The 12,262-nt window shown below is 37.2% G+C and overlaps 2 protein-coding genes across 5 annotated transcripts in view; both read right to left on the reverse strand.

Annotated features, from left to right (window-relative positions):
* tmem19 (transmembrane protein 19) overlaps positions 1–12,262 on the reverse strand; it is a 1,055,620-nt gene that overhangs the window by 513,435 nt on the left and 529,923 nt on the right. The gene's annotated exons all lie outside the window — the stretch shown is intronic.
* LOC100329651 (uncharacterized) overlaps positions 1–12,262 on the reverse strand; it is an 86,308-nt gene that overhangs the window by 64,781 nt on the left and 9,265 nt on the right. For all 3 annotated transcript variants that reach the window (XM_073948059.1, XM_073948058.1, XM_073948060.1), the window contains 4 exons: positions 10,447–10,672; positions 4,511–4,640; positions 4,043–4,106; positions 2,057–2,139 (listed from right to left, as the gene is read on the reverse strand). In XM_073948059.1, the coding sequence (XP_073804160.1) occupies positions 2,057–2,139; positions 4,043–4,106; positions 4,511–4,640; positions 10,447–10,672 (503 nt within the window). The remainder of the gene's footprint in view (positions 1–2,056; positions 2,140–4,042; positions 4,107–4,510; positions 4,641–10,446; positions 10,673–12,262) is intronic.

Consider the following 12,262-nt stretch of genomic DNA (forward strand, 5'->3'; position numbering starts at 1 on the left):
AAATAAAAAGATAGTGTTAGAGGTCAACTAAGAATCCAATAGCTTACACAACAGATCTCACACTTACCCAAAAATTGCTGTTTTTAACACAAATGTAATAACAAAAGTGGGTTAAACTTCAAGCCATACTGTCAGTCCATTTTATACGCGAATTTGGACTGAACAAATTGTCCCAGTTTACTACTGTCCCTACTGAAAATACCAGCTTAAACCAGCCTAGACTGGTTGGCTGATTTTAGCTGGTCGACCAGGCTGGTTTTAGAGGGGTTTGGGCCATTTCCAGGCAGGTGTCCAGCCTTTTTCAGCCTGGTCTTAGCTGGTTAGGCTGGGAGATGACCAGCTAAAACCAGCTTGACCAGCCTAGCCATCTATGACCAGCTAAAACCAGGCTGGTCACGCTGGTTTTAGCTGGATTTAGCTGGTCATTTTCCAACCTGACAAGCTAAGACCAGGCTGGAAATGGCTGGAAATCAGCCTGGAAATGGCCAAAACCACTCTAAAGCCAGGTTGGGCAACCAACTAGGCTGGTTTAGGCTGGATGTTTCAGCAAGGGTAACCATGGTTCCCTGAGGAGACTGTAAACGAGGGGTCAACAAACTTGTTCCTGGTGGGCCGGTGTCCTTAAGAGTTTACGTTCAAGCCTAATCAAACACATCCAAACAAGCTAATCAAGGTCTCCTAGGAATACTTGAAACCTCCTGGCAGGGGTTAAGAGGCAAGGTGGAGCTAAACTCTGCAGGGACAGAGGGACGCCATGTCTCCCATGTGAAATCACTTCAATGTAATCACCGGGGCGTCACTGCGCTAACGCAGCTACTCATTCCCTTGAGGAACCATGGTTGCAGTCGTAACCTGAGATGTTCCCTTTCAGGGAATTTCGCCGCTATGGAAATGCAACTCCAACAACCCCATACTGTCAAGTGTCCAGGTGACATGTCCACCTCAAAGCTAGTATCCAGAGAGGAATCTATATCAAGTTAATAAAATCGGATAAAGGTGCAGGGGGTAGACCAACCCTCTGAGTTGCATATATCTGACAGGGAGATCCGTGTTTGAAAGGCTTTTGAAGCCACCATACTCAGTGTAGAGTGAGCCCGGATGGCCAAAGCACATGGCTGACCTTTGCTTGGACAAAGGGGACCCATGATTCAGGTGGACATATAAAACAAACAACTGTTCAGATTTATGCTACAGGGCAGCTTTGGTGCAATTTATTACAAACCTAATGGTATTTTGTCTACTGTTACTATTTATTACTAGTTACGTACATTTATGTGGCAGTTATGTTGTTTAATTTAGGCCCAATCCCAATTCTACCCCTTAGCCCTTCTCCTTACCCCTCTTTTTGCGCGTTCCCGTGAAGCGGGAGTCTTTAGCTTTAAGGCGTAGGGCTAAGGGGTAGATAGCCCTTCAGATCAAGATTTTTCAGGACCACACTTGAAACCAAGAGGTAAGAAAATTTCTCAGAATACACCAGCTACAACCACAGCATTGTTGCATCAGGAAGTAAGGAGATCCACAAATTAGTATTGACTCTAGCTTCATTGCTAAATGGCTAACAAACCCAATAACTGTGTTTATGTGTTTTATGAAGGCTGAAAGACAGCGTTAATTCATTTGGGGCCTTGTTGTGAGTCCACAAGATACTTTCTGAAGTGCACCCAACTCTGTGAGCTCATGAACTCCTCCAGAACTACACCTGGATGATGGAGGCTTTCAGCGGTGCTTCTGACTGAGCCGAGCCCAGTTTGATGACCTGTTGTCGGTGTCGGCAGGAAGATTTTCCCCTGGGACACTAACAACAGGCGCTACGTCATAATCACGCCCCCTCAAGAGCAAGCTCCTGATTGGTTAGCTATGTGCGAATGTCTGCTGAAGTTCAGATTTTCAAACTCGAGTGAGTCAATCACGTATAACGCTCAACTCGTGGTGCTTCATTCGCGGGAATCTGGTCATTCGTGCCGAACCATTCGCGCGTAGTCTGTTAATCTGACTTGCTCGAAATGTGCTTGCCAACACAGCTACCCTTCTTTCTTTTGTCTTAACTGGTACTCACTGTGTTTGTCTGTGCAACAGAGTCTTGTGTCAGGCATTGACCATCAGGGAGGACGCTGCTGGAAATCAACTGCTGCATCGTTTCTGCCAACACACGAAGACAAAAGTATATGATTATGATCAAACATGACGTCAGATTGACGTTGTACCCTAACATCGTGGGGATGACGCATTTTGTTTGGTAATTGAAAATCCTATTGACGTCAGAATCCATAGTCCAACCTAAAATCAACCAAATATCAACGTCTAATGAAGTTACAGCTTGTTGTTGTTTTGACGTTACCACTATGACGTCTATTAGACGTTGGATTTTGGTTGTCCTACCTGACGAATAAATGTCAGTTTTTGACGTCAATGACATTGGTCACTTTCCAACACAACCTAAAATCAACCAAATATCAACGTCATTTGATGTTATTATTGGACGTCAAAATAACGTTGTCCTTAGACGTTGACTAGACACTGAATTTTAGTCACCTGACGTCACAACCTATATTTGTTGAGTGCCTGCTGGGAATCAATGTCGAAACGATGTCAAACTGCAAATGCAAATTGGTTTGATGTCAATTGACTACCTTTGATGTCGAAACAACATCAAATTGACATCTAAAATCGGCAAAAGTATATGATTATGATCAAACATGACGTCAGATTGACGTTGTACCCTAACATCGTGGGGACGATGCATTTTGTTTGGTAATTGAAAATCCTATTGACGTCATAATCCATAGTCCAACCTAAAATCAACCAAATATCAACGTCTAATGAAGTTACAGCTTGTTGTTGTTTGGACGTTACCACTATGACGTCTATTAGACGTTGGATTTTGGTTGTCCTACCTGACGAATAAATGTCAGTATTTGACGTCAATGACATTGGTCACTTTCCAACACAACCTAAAATCCACCAAATATCAACGTCATTTGATGTTATTATTGGACGTCAAAATAACGTTGTCCTTAGACGCTGACTAGACATTGAATTTTAGTCACCTGACGTCACAACCTATATTTGTTGAGTGCCTGCTGGGAATCAATGTCGAAACGATGTCAAACTGCAAATGCAAATTGGTTTGATGTCAATTGACTACCTTTATGTCGAAACAACATCAAATTGACATCTAAAATCGGCAAAAGTATATGATTATGATCAAACATGACGTCAGATTGACGTTGTACCCTAACATCGTGGGGACGATGCATTTTGTTTGGTAATTGAAAATCCTATTGACGTCAGAATCCATAGTCCAACCTAAAATAAACCAAATATCAACGTCTAATGAAGTTACAGCTTGTTGTTGTTTGGACGTTACCACTATGACGTCTATTAGACGTTGGATTTTGGTTGCCATACCTGACGAATAAATGTCAGTTTTTGACGTCAATGACATTGGTCACTTTCCAACACAACCTAAAATCAACCAAATATCAACGTCATTTGATGTTATTATTGGACGTCAAAATAACGTTGCCCTTAGACGCTGACTAGACACTGAATTTTAGTCACCTGACGTCACAACCTATATTTGTTGAGTGCCTGCTGGGAATCAATGTCGAAACGATGTCAAACTGCAAATGCAAATTGGTTTGATGTCAATTGACTACCTTTGATGTCGAAACAACATCAAATTGACATCTAAAATCGGCATTAAAAAACATTTGTTTTCGTTCTGACGCCAGTGTTAGATGTCAATCTGACGTAATTTTGACATCAAGGTAGTTGTGAGGAAACAAAATCCAGTCTAAATGTTGAACTTGTGAATGAATCTTTCAAATAAATAAAAGCTTTCTTAGATTATAATACTTTTCGTGTCGTCCTTTTGGTGGTCAAAAAAAGCATCAATGTGTGGATGTCAAATAGACGTTAAGGTTATAACCAGCATTTTTGATGTGTTTTTGCTACCATGCTTGGTCAATTTGATGTCGTTTTCGACATGCTGGGTAAGAAGTCATTGATTAAACATCACTAATCAACTGAACCCACTAACCTGAGCTGTTCTGATGTCCACAAAGTCCACTCATACCCTCCACCAAACCCTGGTTCAGTTGCACCTAAAAGAGAAATGCTTGAAAATGATATGCAATATATTGTATCTATGATGTAATAATCACAAGGAATGCATTTAAAGGCTTAATTAGGTGTTTTTTTTTTAGAAAAGTTAGAGTAATTATGCAAATCATTGTAAAATAATGGTTTATTTTGCAAACAATTGAGAAAAAAATTGTTTAAGGGGCTAATAATATTGACCTAAAATGGCTTTTGAAAAATTCAAAACTGCTTTTATTCAAGCCTGAAATAAAACAAATATGACTTTCTCCAGAACAAAAAATATTATAGGAAATACTCGGGAAAAATTCCTGAATCTGTTAAACATCATTTGGGAAACATTTGAAAAAGACTGATTGACTTGATATGTACATAATTAAATAGACAATGTTAATTAATGATTACTCACCCAAAGGGAACTGACACCATCAGGCACACTGTACCAGGTGACAGACAATGGTAATATTTTGCTTTGCAGTCTGGTGTAGATTCCGTAGCGAAACACATGCTGATAGGTGTGGTCGTATGGGAGGGAAATTCTGTGAAAATATATACAATTGCAGTCAGAATTATTCACCCCCCTTTGAATTTTTTTTCTTTTTTAAATATTTCCCAAAATATTTAATATTTAACAGAGCAAGGAAATGTTCACAGTATGTTTGATAATGTTTTTTTCTTCTCGAGAAAGTCTCATTTGTTTTATTTCGGCTAGAATAAAAGCAGTTTTTAATTGTTTAAACACTATTTTAGGGTCAATATTATTAGCCCCTTTGAGCTATTTATTTTTTCGATAGTCTACAGAACAAACCATTCTTATACAATAACTTGCCTAATTTCCTTAACCCCCCCTAGTTAACCTAGTTAAGCCTTTAAATGTCACTTTAAGCTGTATAGAAGTGTCTTGAAGAATATCTAGTCTAATATTATTTACTGTCATCATGGCAAAGATCAAAACTATCATGATTAGAAATGTGTTGAAAAAAATCTGCTCTCCGTTAAACAGAAATTGGGGGAAAAAAATAAACAGGGCGGCGAAAAATTCTGACTTACACTGTATATATTTGATTTTTATTGCAAAAATATGACAATATTTCTATTTTCATTCATTTTCTTGTCGGCTTAGTCCCTTTATTAATCCGGGGTCGCCACAGCGGAATGAACCGCCAACTTATCCAGCAAGTTTTTACGCAGCGGATGCCTTTACAATAAGATTGTCTGACAGAAGAAAGTCATTTACACTGAGGACGGCTTGTGGGGGAGTAAATAATGGTGATTTTCCTTTTTGAGTGAACTCTTACTTTATTGTTCATTCTTTTAAACCCTACTACTGTAGCACATAATGGCTCCCCTGCTGAAAAAAAAACAAGCTTAAACCAGCCTAAGCTGGTTGGCTGGTTTTAGCTGGTTGACCAACCTGGTTTTAGAGGGGTTTTGGCCTCTTTCAAGCTGGTTTCCAGCCATTTCCAGCCTGGTCTTAGCTGGTAAGGCTGGAAAATGAAAAGCTAAAACCAGCTAACCTGCGTGACCAGCCTGGTTTAAGCTGGATATAGCTGGTTTTGGCTGGGCTCCCAGCCTGGTTAGGCTGGTCAAGTTGGTTTTAGCTGGTCATCTCCCAGTCTGACCAGCTAAGACCAGGCTGATAATGGCTGGAAACCAGCCTGGATATGGCCAAAACTCCTCTAAAACCAGCCTGGTCGACCAGCTAAAACCAGCCAACCACCCTTTTTTTCAGTAGGGTCCGAATACTAAGATGGCGACATTCCGTTCAGGACAAATTTAGGTTAACCAAATAGCGCTAAACTATTTTTTACTTTTACTTCAATAAAAAAAAAAAATCAAGTATTCCACATACAAGTGAGTCCAGCAGTGCCAAGTTCAGACAGCATGATTTTCAAAGTAACTTATGCCTAGTTCGGACTGCGTGATTTTAGCCCCGATTTTGACTCGCCGACAGGTTTTGAGAAATCGCCGACAAATTCCTGAAATCACAGGCAAAGCGCTGCTCGTGCACGTGAGTGACAATCATACAGTATGAACTATTAAAGACGCCATCTGAGAGAATCGCCGATGAGTCGCCGATGCCTGCGAGATATTTGGCGTGCTGAATATCTGGAGCTGTCGGCGATTCAAATCATGCCGTGTGAATTGAGTTCTGACAGAAAATAACATCAGCCATCGTCTACAGCCAATGAGAGAGCGGCATTTACTAGCGTGCGTGTGTGTGTTTACCTGCTGCAGGTCAGCGGGAGGCTGGGGGAGAAGTTAAAAGCGCTCATTTCGGTTTATTTAGACCCACGAAATGGAGGAAAAACTAGTGGAGGTTTGACAGGACTCAGTAGCAACCGTGTCTGTTTGAGGAGAACCGTGTCAACGTTGAGGAGAAATGGCTAATTCCCTTTAAACTCAGGTGAGCAAATATGCACATGTTCTACCCCATTAAAGGCTTCTTTCTCATTATGTAGTTAATAACAAAAGATATACGACATGTTTTTGGCTGTGAGACGTAGTTTGGACGAAGTTGTCGGCGATTCTTCCTATAGTAAAGTCATGCAATGTGAAAGCCCCTGTCGCCGATCTATCTTGCAGTGTAAACAAAGCAGCGACGAAACGCTAGCCCAGATAGTCACGCAGTGTGAAAACATCTGTGACACGACTACTTTGAAAATCATGCAGTCTGAACTCGGCATTAGTCGTGTCACCGATGTTTTCACACTGCATGACTAATATCTAAGCTAGCGTCGCTGCTTTGTTTACACTGCAAGATGGATCGGCGACAGGGGCTTTCACATTACAATAGGAAGAATAGTCGCCAACTTCATCCAAACTACTCTCACAAACAAAAATACGTGGTATATATATTTATTTATTAATTAGATAACGAGAAAGAAGCCTTTAATGGGGTAGAAAATGTACAAATTTGCTCACCTATGTTTGAAGGGAATTAGCCATTTCTCCACAACTTTCTTTCTTAACTCTCTGTATGAAACGTCAAATAGACACGGGTGCCCCTGTCAAAGATCCAATAGTGTTTCCTCCATTTCTTGGGTCCTAATAAACTGAAATGGGGCGCTTTTAACTTCTCCCCAGCCTCTCGCTGGCCAGCGCTGGCACACACACACGTCTAGTGAATGCTGCTCCCTCATAATATCCAGCTGCAGGCCCGCAGAACCACACATGTTTTAGGCACACACAATCTACCACACACCTTCTGGGCAAACCATATATGGTTACGACGGATGTTATTGTTATGAACGTCTATTTGAACATCGTCATCGATATATTTTGATATATATGGTTAATAAAGATTGTACACAATAAACAATAGTGTTTACTCTATTTCACAAATATTGCGATCAAGACGGGCGAATGAGGGACGTTATTTCCGATCGCCGTTCAATATAATAGACTGAACAGTTTTCTATCAGTCATCATAGCTGATCAGTCAATATTATCTGACAGTAATATGGCAGATACTCGTTTGCTGGCCTTGCTGAACGATCTAAATTGGACAGGTTTAATTTAATGCATCCATGTATAATGAAGGAAATAATAGCATGTTATAGGCAATAACACATTTTATATGTAATAAAAATCTTTTTACATGTAACAAATGTAAAACACTATATTAATATTTTACTCGATTTAATAGTTTGTGTTTGCTTAATTTTCTAATAACTTTTTAAAGAACGATTTCCCACATTTAATACTGTAATTTATAGTAATATATTGTTTTTGAACCAAAATTTAGCAATAAATTTAATAGAAAAAAAATACTATTAGTAATTAATAAAAAAATAATATGTATATATATATATATATATATATATATATATATATATATATATATATATATATATATATATACTAAAATAAATATATATACTATATATACGTATATATATATATATATATATATATATATATATATATATATATATATATATATATATATATATATACACTAAACTGTGACAGTTTAGTAAAAGATAGTAGTGTATAATCAGTTAAGATAATCAGTTTATAACTATATTATATATTGTTGAAATGATTAACTATAGTAGGCTTATTCGTTTTAATGTGACACACTATTGTTTGCGTTTTATATTCTACAACAAAGTTATTTTAACCAATTATGATAATATTTAGCTACACTGATCTCGTATTTAAAGGAGCCGTTGCAGCATATCAGTTACATTCCTGCATAAAACATGTTTCTAGCGTGAAAATGTTGCGCACTTCTTATCAAATTCATTTAACAATGGAAGATCAAGTTGCGCGTGGTGTGGCTTTGCTCTATTTATCTAATATGTGTCCATATGTCTGAAATATCCTGAAGCAGCAGTACTGTTTTGTACTGTCACATCGCGTGAGATACCAGCTCTTTTAGGGTAAATTTATATAACATTAATAAACATTAGTAACTCGCCAGTAAGTTATTTAATGCATGTTCCTTTAAGAAAACATTGCAAATAATTGGAAATCCGGCTACCGCAATCATCAAACCCTTGAGTACAACTGTGGTCGGAACCAAAGTTCACAGGTCTTTGTTCTCTGAACTCCTATCAAGCGGTGGACGTCTTCATTCTGATGGGTTGCCGCCGAACTGCATCATAGCTCATTACCATAAAGAAGACTTGATTTCAACTCTCCTTGACGCCCACGCCAGAGAAGACGTGCCGTTTTGCTCCTCGCCGCTTATCGCTGCCGGCTCTCATTGAAAATTAATGACTTCCGGCTACTTTGACGCTCTCGCCGCTTTCGATGTAAACGTACGGTTAAGATCCTGAATTAGTTTATTACACTTAATCCTACAATTAGACGGTCTATTATGTTTTCTTTGTTTATGTGGACACGTGAATAAAGTCTATAATAGTAATAATAGTGTCTTTAACCAATTATTTTTATTTACATAATTTGAGTTCAGAAACGGCAGAGATGTTAAATTATCGTTACGATATAATAATGATATGGGAACCCATATTTCAAATTCAAAAGGTGGCGATAATGCTCAGGAGTTAGTTAGTAACCATGTATGGTTTGCCTAAATCGTGTGTGCTGAATTGTGTGCGCCTAAAACGTGTGTGGTTCTGCGGTTCTCCAGCTGGATATATCTCCTCTCATTGGCTGTAGGCGATCGCCGATGTCATTTTCAGTTAAAGCTCATCTCGCATGGCATGACTTAAATTGCCGACAGCGCCAGATTTTCAGCACGCCGAGTCATAATCAGGGCTAAAATCATGCAGTTTGAACTCTGCATTAGCGAGTTTGTCTCTATATTTAGTGGCTTTTCAGAGCTTCCAGCAACAAAATATCTAGTTACTTTTTTGGTGTAACTAGAGAATTTTTATAGACTCTCGTGTGTCTGTACTGTACCGTTCCAACTCTTCTCAACAAGCTGCGGGAGATGCCATCGGGCCATCCCCCGCCTCAGAGTACTCACTTTCTCACCTGCAGCCTATGAGCAGATCACCCCTCTGTGTACCGACCGCAAGTGTGAGGTATTTCCCATGTACAGTGAAACCGATCTGCTTCTTCTTCGTTTTAAATTTAGCAATTTAATTTGATCGTTTATTCTTTTTTTGTTCACAATCACAGATATTTTAGTGACCGTTACGGGACTTGTCTGAGTTTATTACGTCTGAGAGATCACTGCAAATTCTCTACACAACTCTACTGTATTCAAATAATTTTTGTAAGTTAACGTTAAATTTACAATAAATTGACATATACATAAAGTGTTGCGCATATATAAATACCCCTTTACCATAGGCTGTTAAACAGAAACTGTTGGACGTGATGGCGTCAGTAATATGCAAATTGATGTATGATGTAATTTAGAACCTTTTCGTTGATTACAGTTGGCAACTTTATACTTTGAATAAAATTAATTGCTGTAGTATATGAAGTACATGATTTATATACTTCATCTACTGCTATTATTGTAATATAAAACCCTGAATCAAGGAAAAGTCTTATTGTTTGCTTATTGTTCCGAAAAATGCATCGAATGGGTCAAAAATATTGTTTTGCATACCAAAAATCATCATGATACTAAGTAAATATCATACTCCGTGAAGATATTTAATCAATTTCCTACTGTAAACATATCCAAACTCAATTTCGGTTAGTAATACGCATTGCTAACAACGTAATTTGAACAACTTTAAAGGCGATTACTGTCCCATCCTAAGAAGCCATGCTAATGCTAATATGCTAATGAAGCTAATATGTCAAATACGACTGGATCAATCATAGAACTACAATAATAACCCTACGAATATACGTTCTCGTGACTTTTATTGAACTCAAATCTCTGTTTGTTCGCAGATGTGCTAAATGTGGGACCTGCTGCCGTCGACGGTCACGGTGTTGTTGTGGACGAGCGTGGTGATTTTGTTGACGATGATCTCCACTCTGTCCATCAGGCCGGTCGTCCCGCGCTGGACGATGACGTGACAGTCCGCCCCGGCGTGAGTGAAGTGTGTGAGCGTCACTGCGCAGCTGGACTTCAGGTGGAACAGCGTCCCGTTGAAGCTGGAGAACACGCCGCTGCCGTACGTCCTGCACACATCTGAGGGAGTGACTCACTGATCAGTTTATTGATTGGTTGACTGAGTGAGTGATTGATTGAATAATAGATTTTTTGATCGATTGTTTGATTGAACATTTAACATTTGATTGATTGATTGAAGAATTGATTAATTGATATTTTTTTTAACAATTGATTGACTGAATATTTGATTGATTAACAGTTAACTGATTAAACAATTAACTGATTGGTTGAACAACAATTGATTTTTTTAAACGATTGATTGACTAATCGATTGATTGAACATTTGATTTGATTGATTGATTGATGGGTTAAACAATTCATTGACTGAATGTTTGATTGATTTATTGATTTGATTGAATGATTGGTTGAACAATTGATTGATTGAGCAACTATTGATTCATGGATTGATTGAACAATTGATATATTGATAGATTATTTGAACGATTGACAGAATAATGAATTGACTGAACCTTTGAATTGATTGAACAATTGACTGACTAAATATTTGATTTTTTAATTGATTTATTGGTTAAGCAACAATTGTTTGATTTATTGATTAATAGTTTAATTGATTAATTGATTGATTGATAGGCTAAACAATTTATTGATTGAATTGACTGGTTGAATAATTGACTGATTTTTAAAAATGTTTGATTTACTGATTGGTTAATTGGACATTACATTGGATAGGTTGAACAATTGGTTTATTGAATATTTGATTAATTAATTGATTAAACAATTGACTAATTGATTGATTGAACAATTGATTAACTGATTGAACGATTGATTCATTGATTTTTTGAAAAATCATTTGATTGATTGTTTGATTGATTGATTAATCATTTGATGTGACTAATTGATTGACTGAATATTTGATTAATTAATTGCTTAATTGATTAGTTAAACAACACTTGATTGTTTGATTTAACAATTAATTGATAGATTTTTTGAACAATCAATTAACTGATTGATTAATTGATCATTTGATTTGATTGATGGGTTAAACAATTGATTGGCTGAAATTTTAATTAATTAATTGATTTAATGATTCGTTGAACAATCGATTTATTGGTTGCACAATAATTGATTTATTGATTGAACAATCAATTGATTTATTGATTTTTTTAACAATCCATTCACTGACTGACTGACTGACTGATTGATTGGATTGATTGATAGGTTGACAATTGATTGACTGAATATTTGATTAATTAATTGCTTAATAAATTGATTGGTTGACCAACACTTGATTAATTTTTTTGACTGAACAATTGATTGATTGATTGATTGATTGATTGATTGATTGATTGATTGATTGATTTTTTAACAATCAATTGATTGATTGATCATTTGATTTGATTGATGAGTTGAACAATTAATTGATTGATGGGTTAAACAATTTATTGACTGAACTGATTTACTGAATGATTGATTGAACAATCGATTGATTGGTTGAACAACAATTGATTGGTTGATTGATTGATTTTTTTAATGTTTGATTGACTGACTGAATGATTGCACATTTGATTGGTTTGATTGATAAGTTGAACAACTGGTTGACTGAAAATTTGAATAATTAATTGATTGGTTAAACAATACTTGATTGAT

This window comes from Danio rerio, chromosome 4 (assembly GCF_049306965.1).
Source record: "Danio rerio strain Tuebingen ecotype United States chromosome 4, GRCz12tu, whole genome shotgun sequence".
Lineage (NCBI taxonomy): Eukaryota > Metazoa > Chordata > Actinopteri > Cypriniformes > Danionidae > Danio > Danio rerio.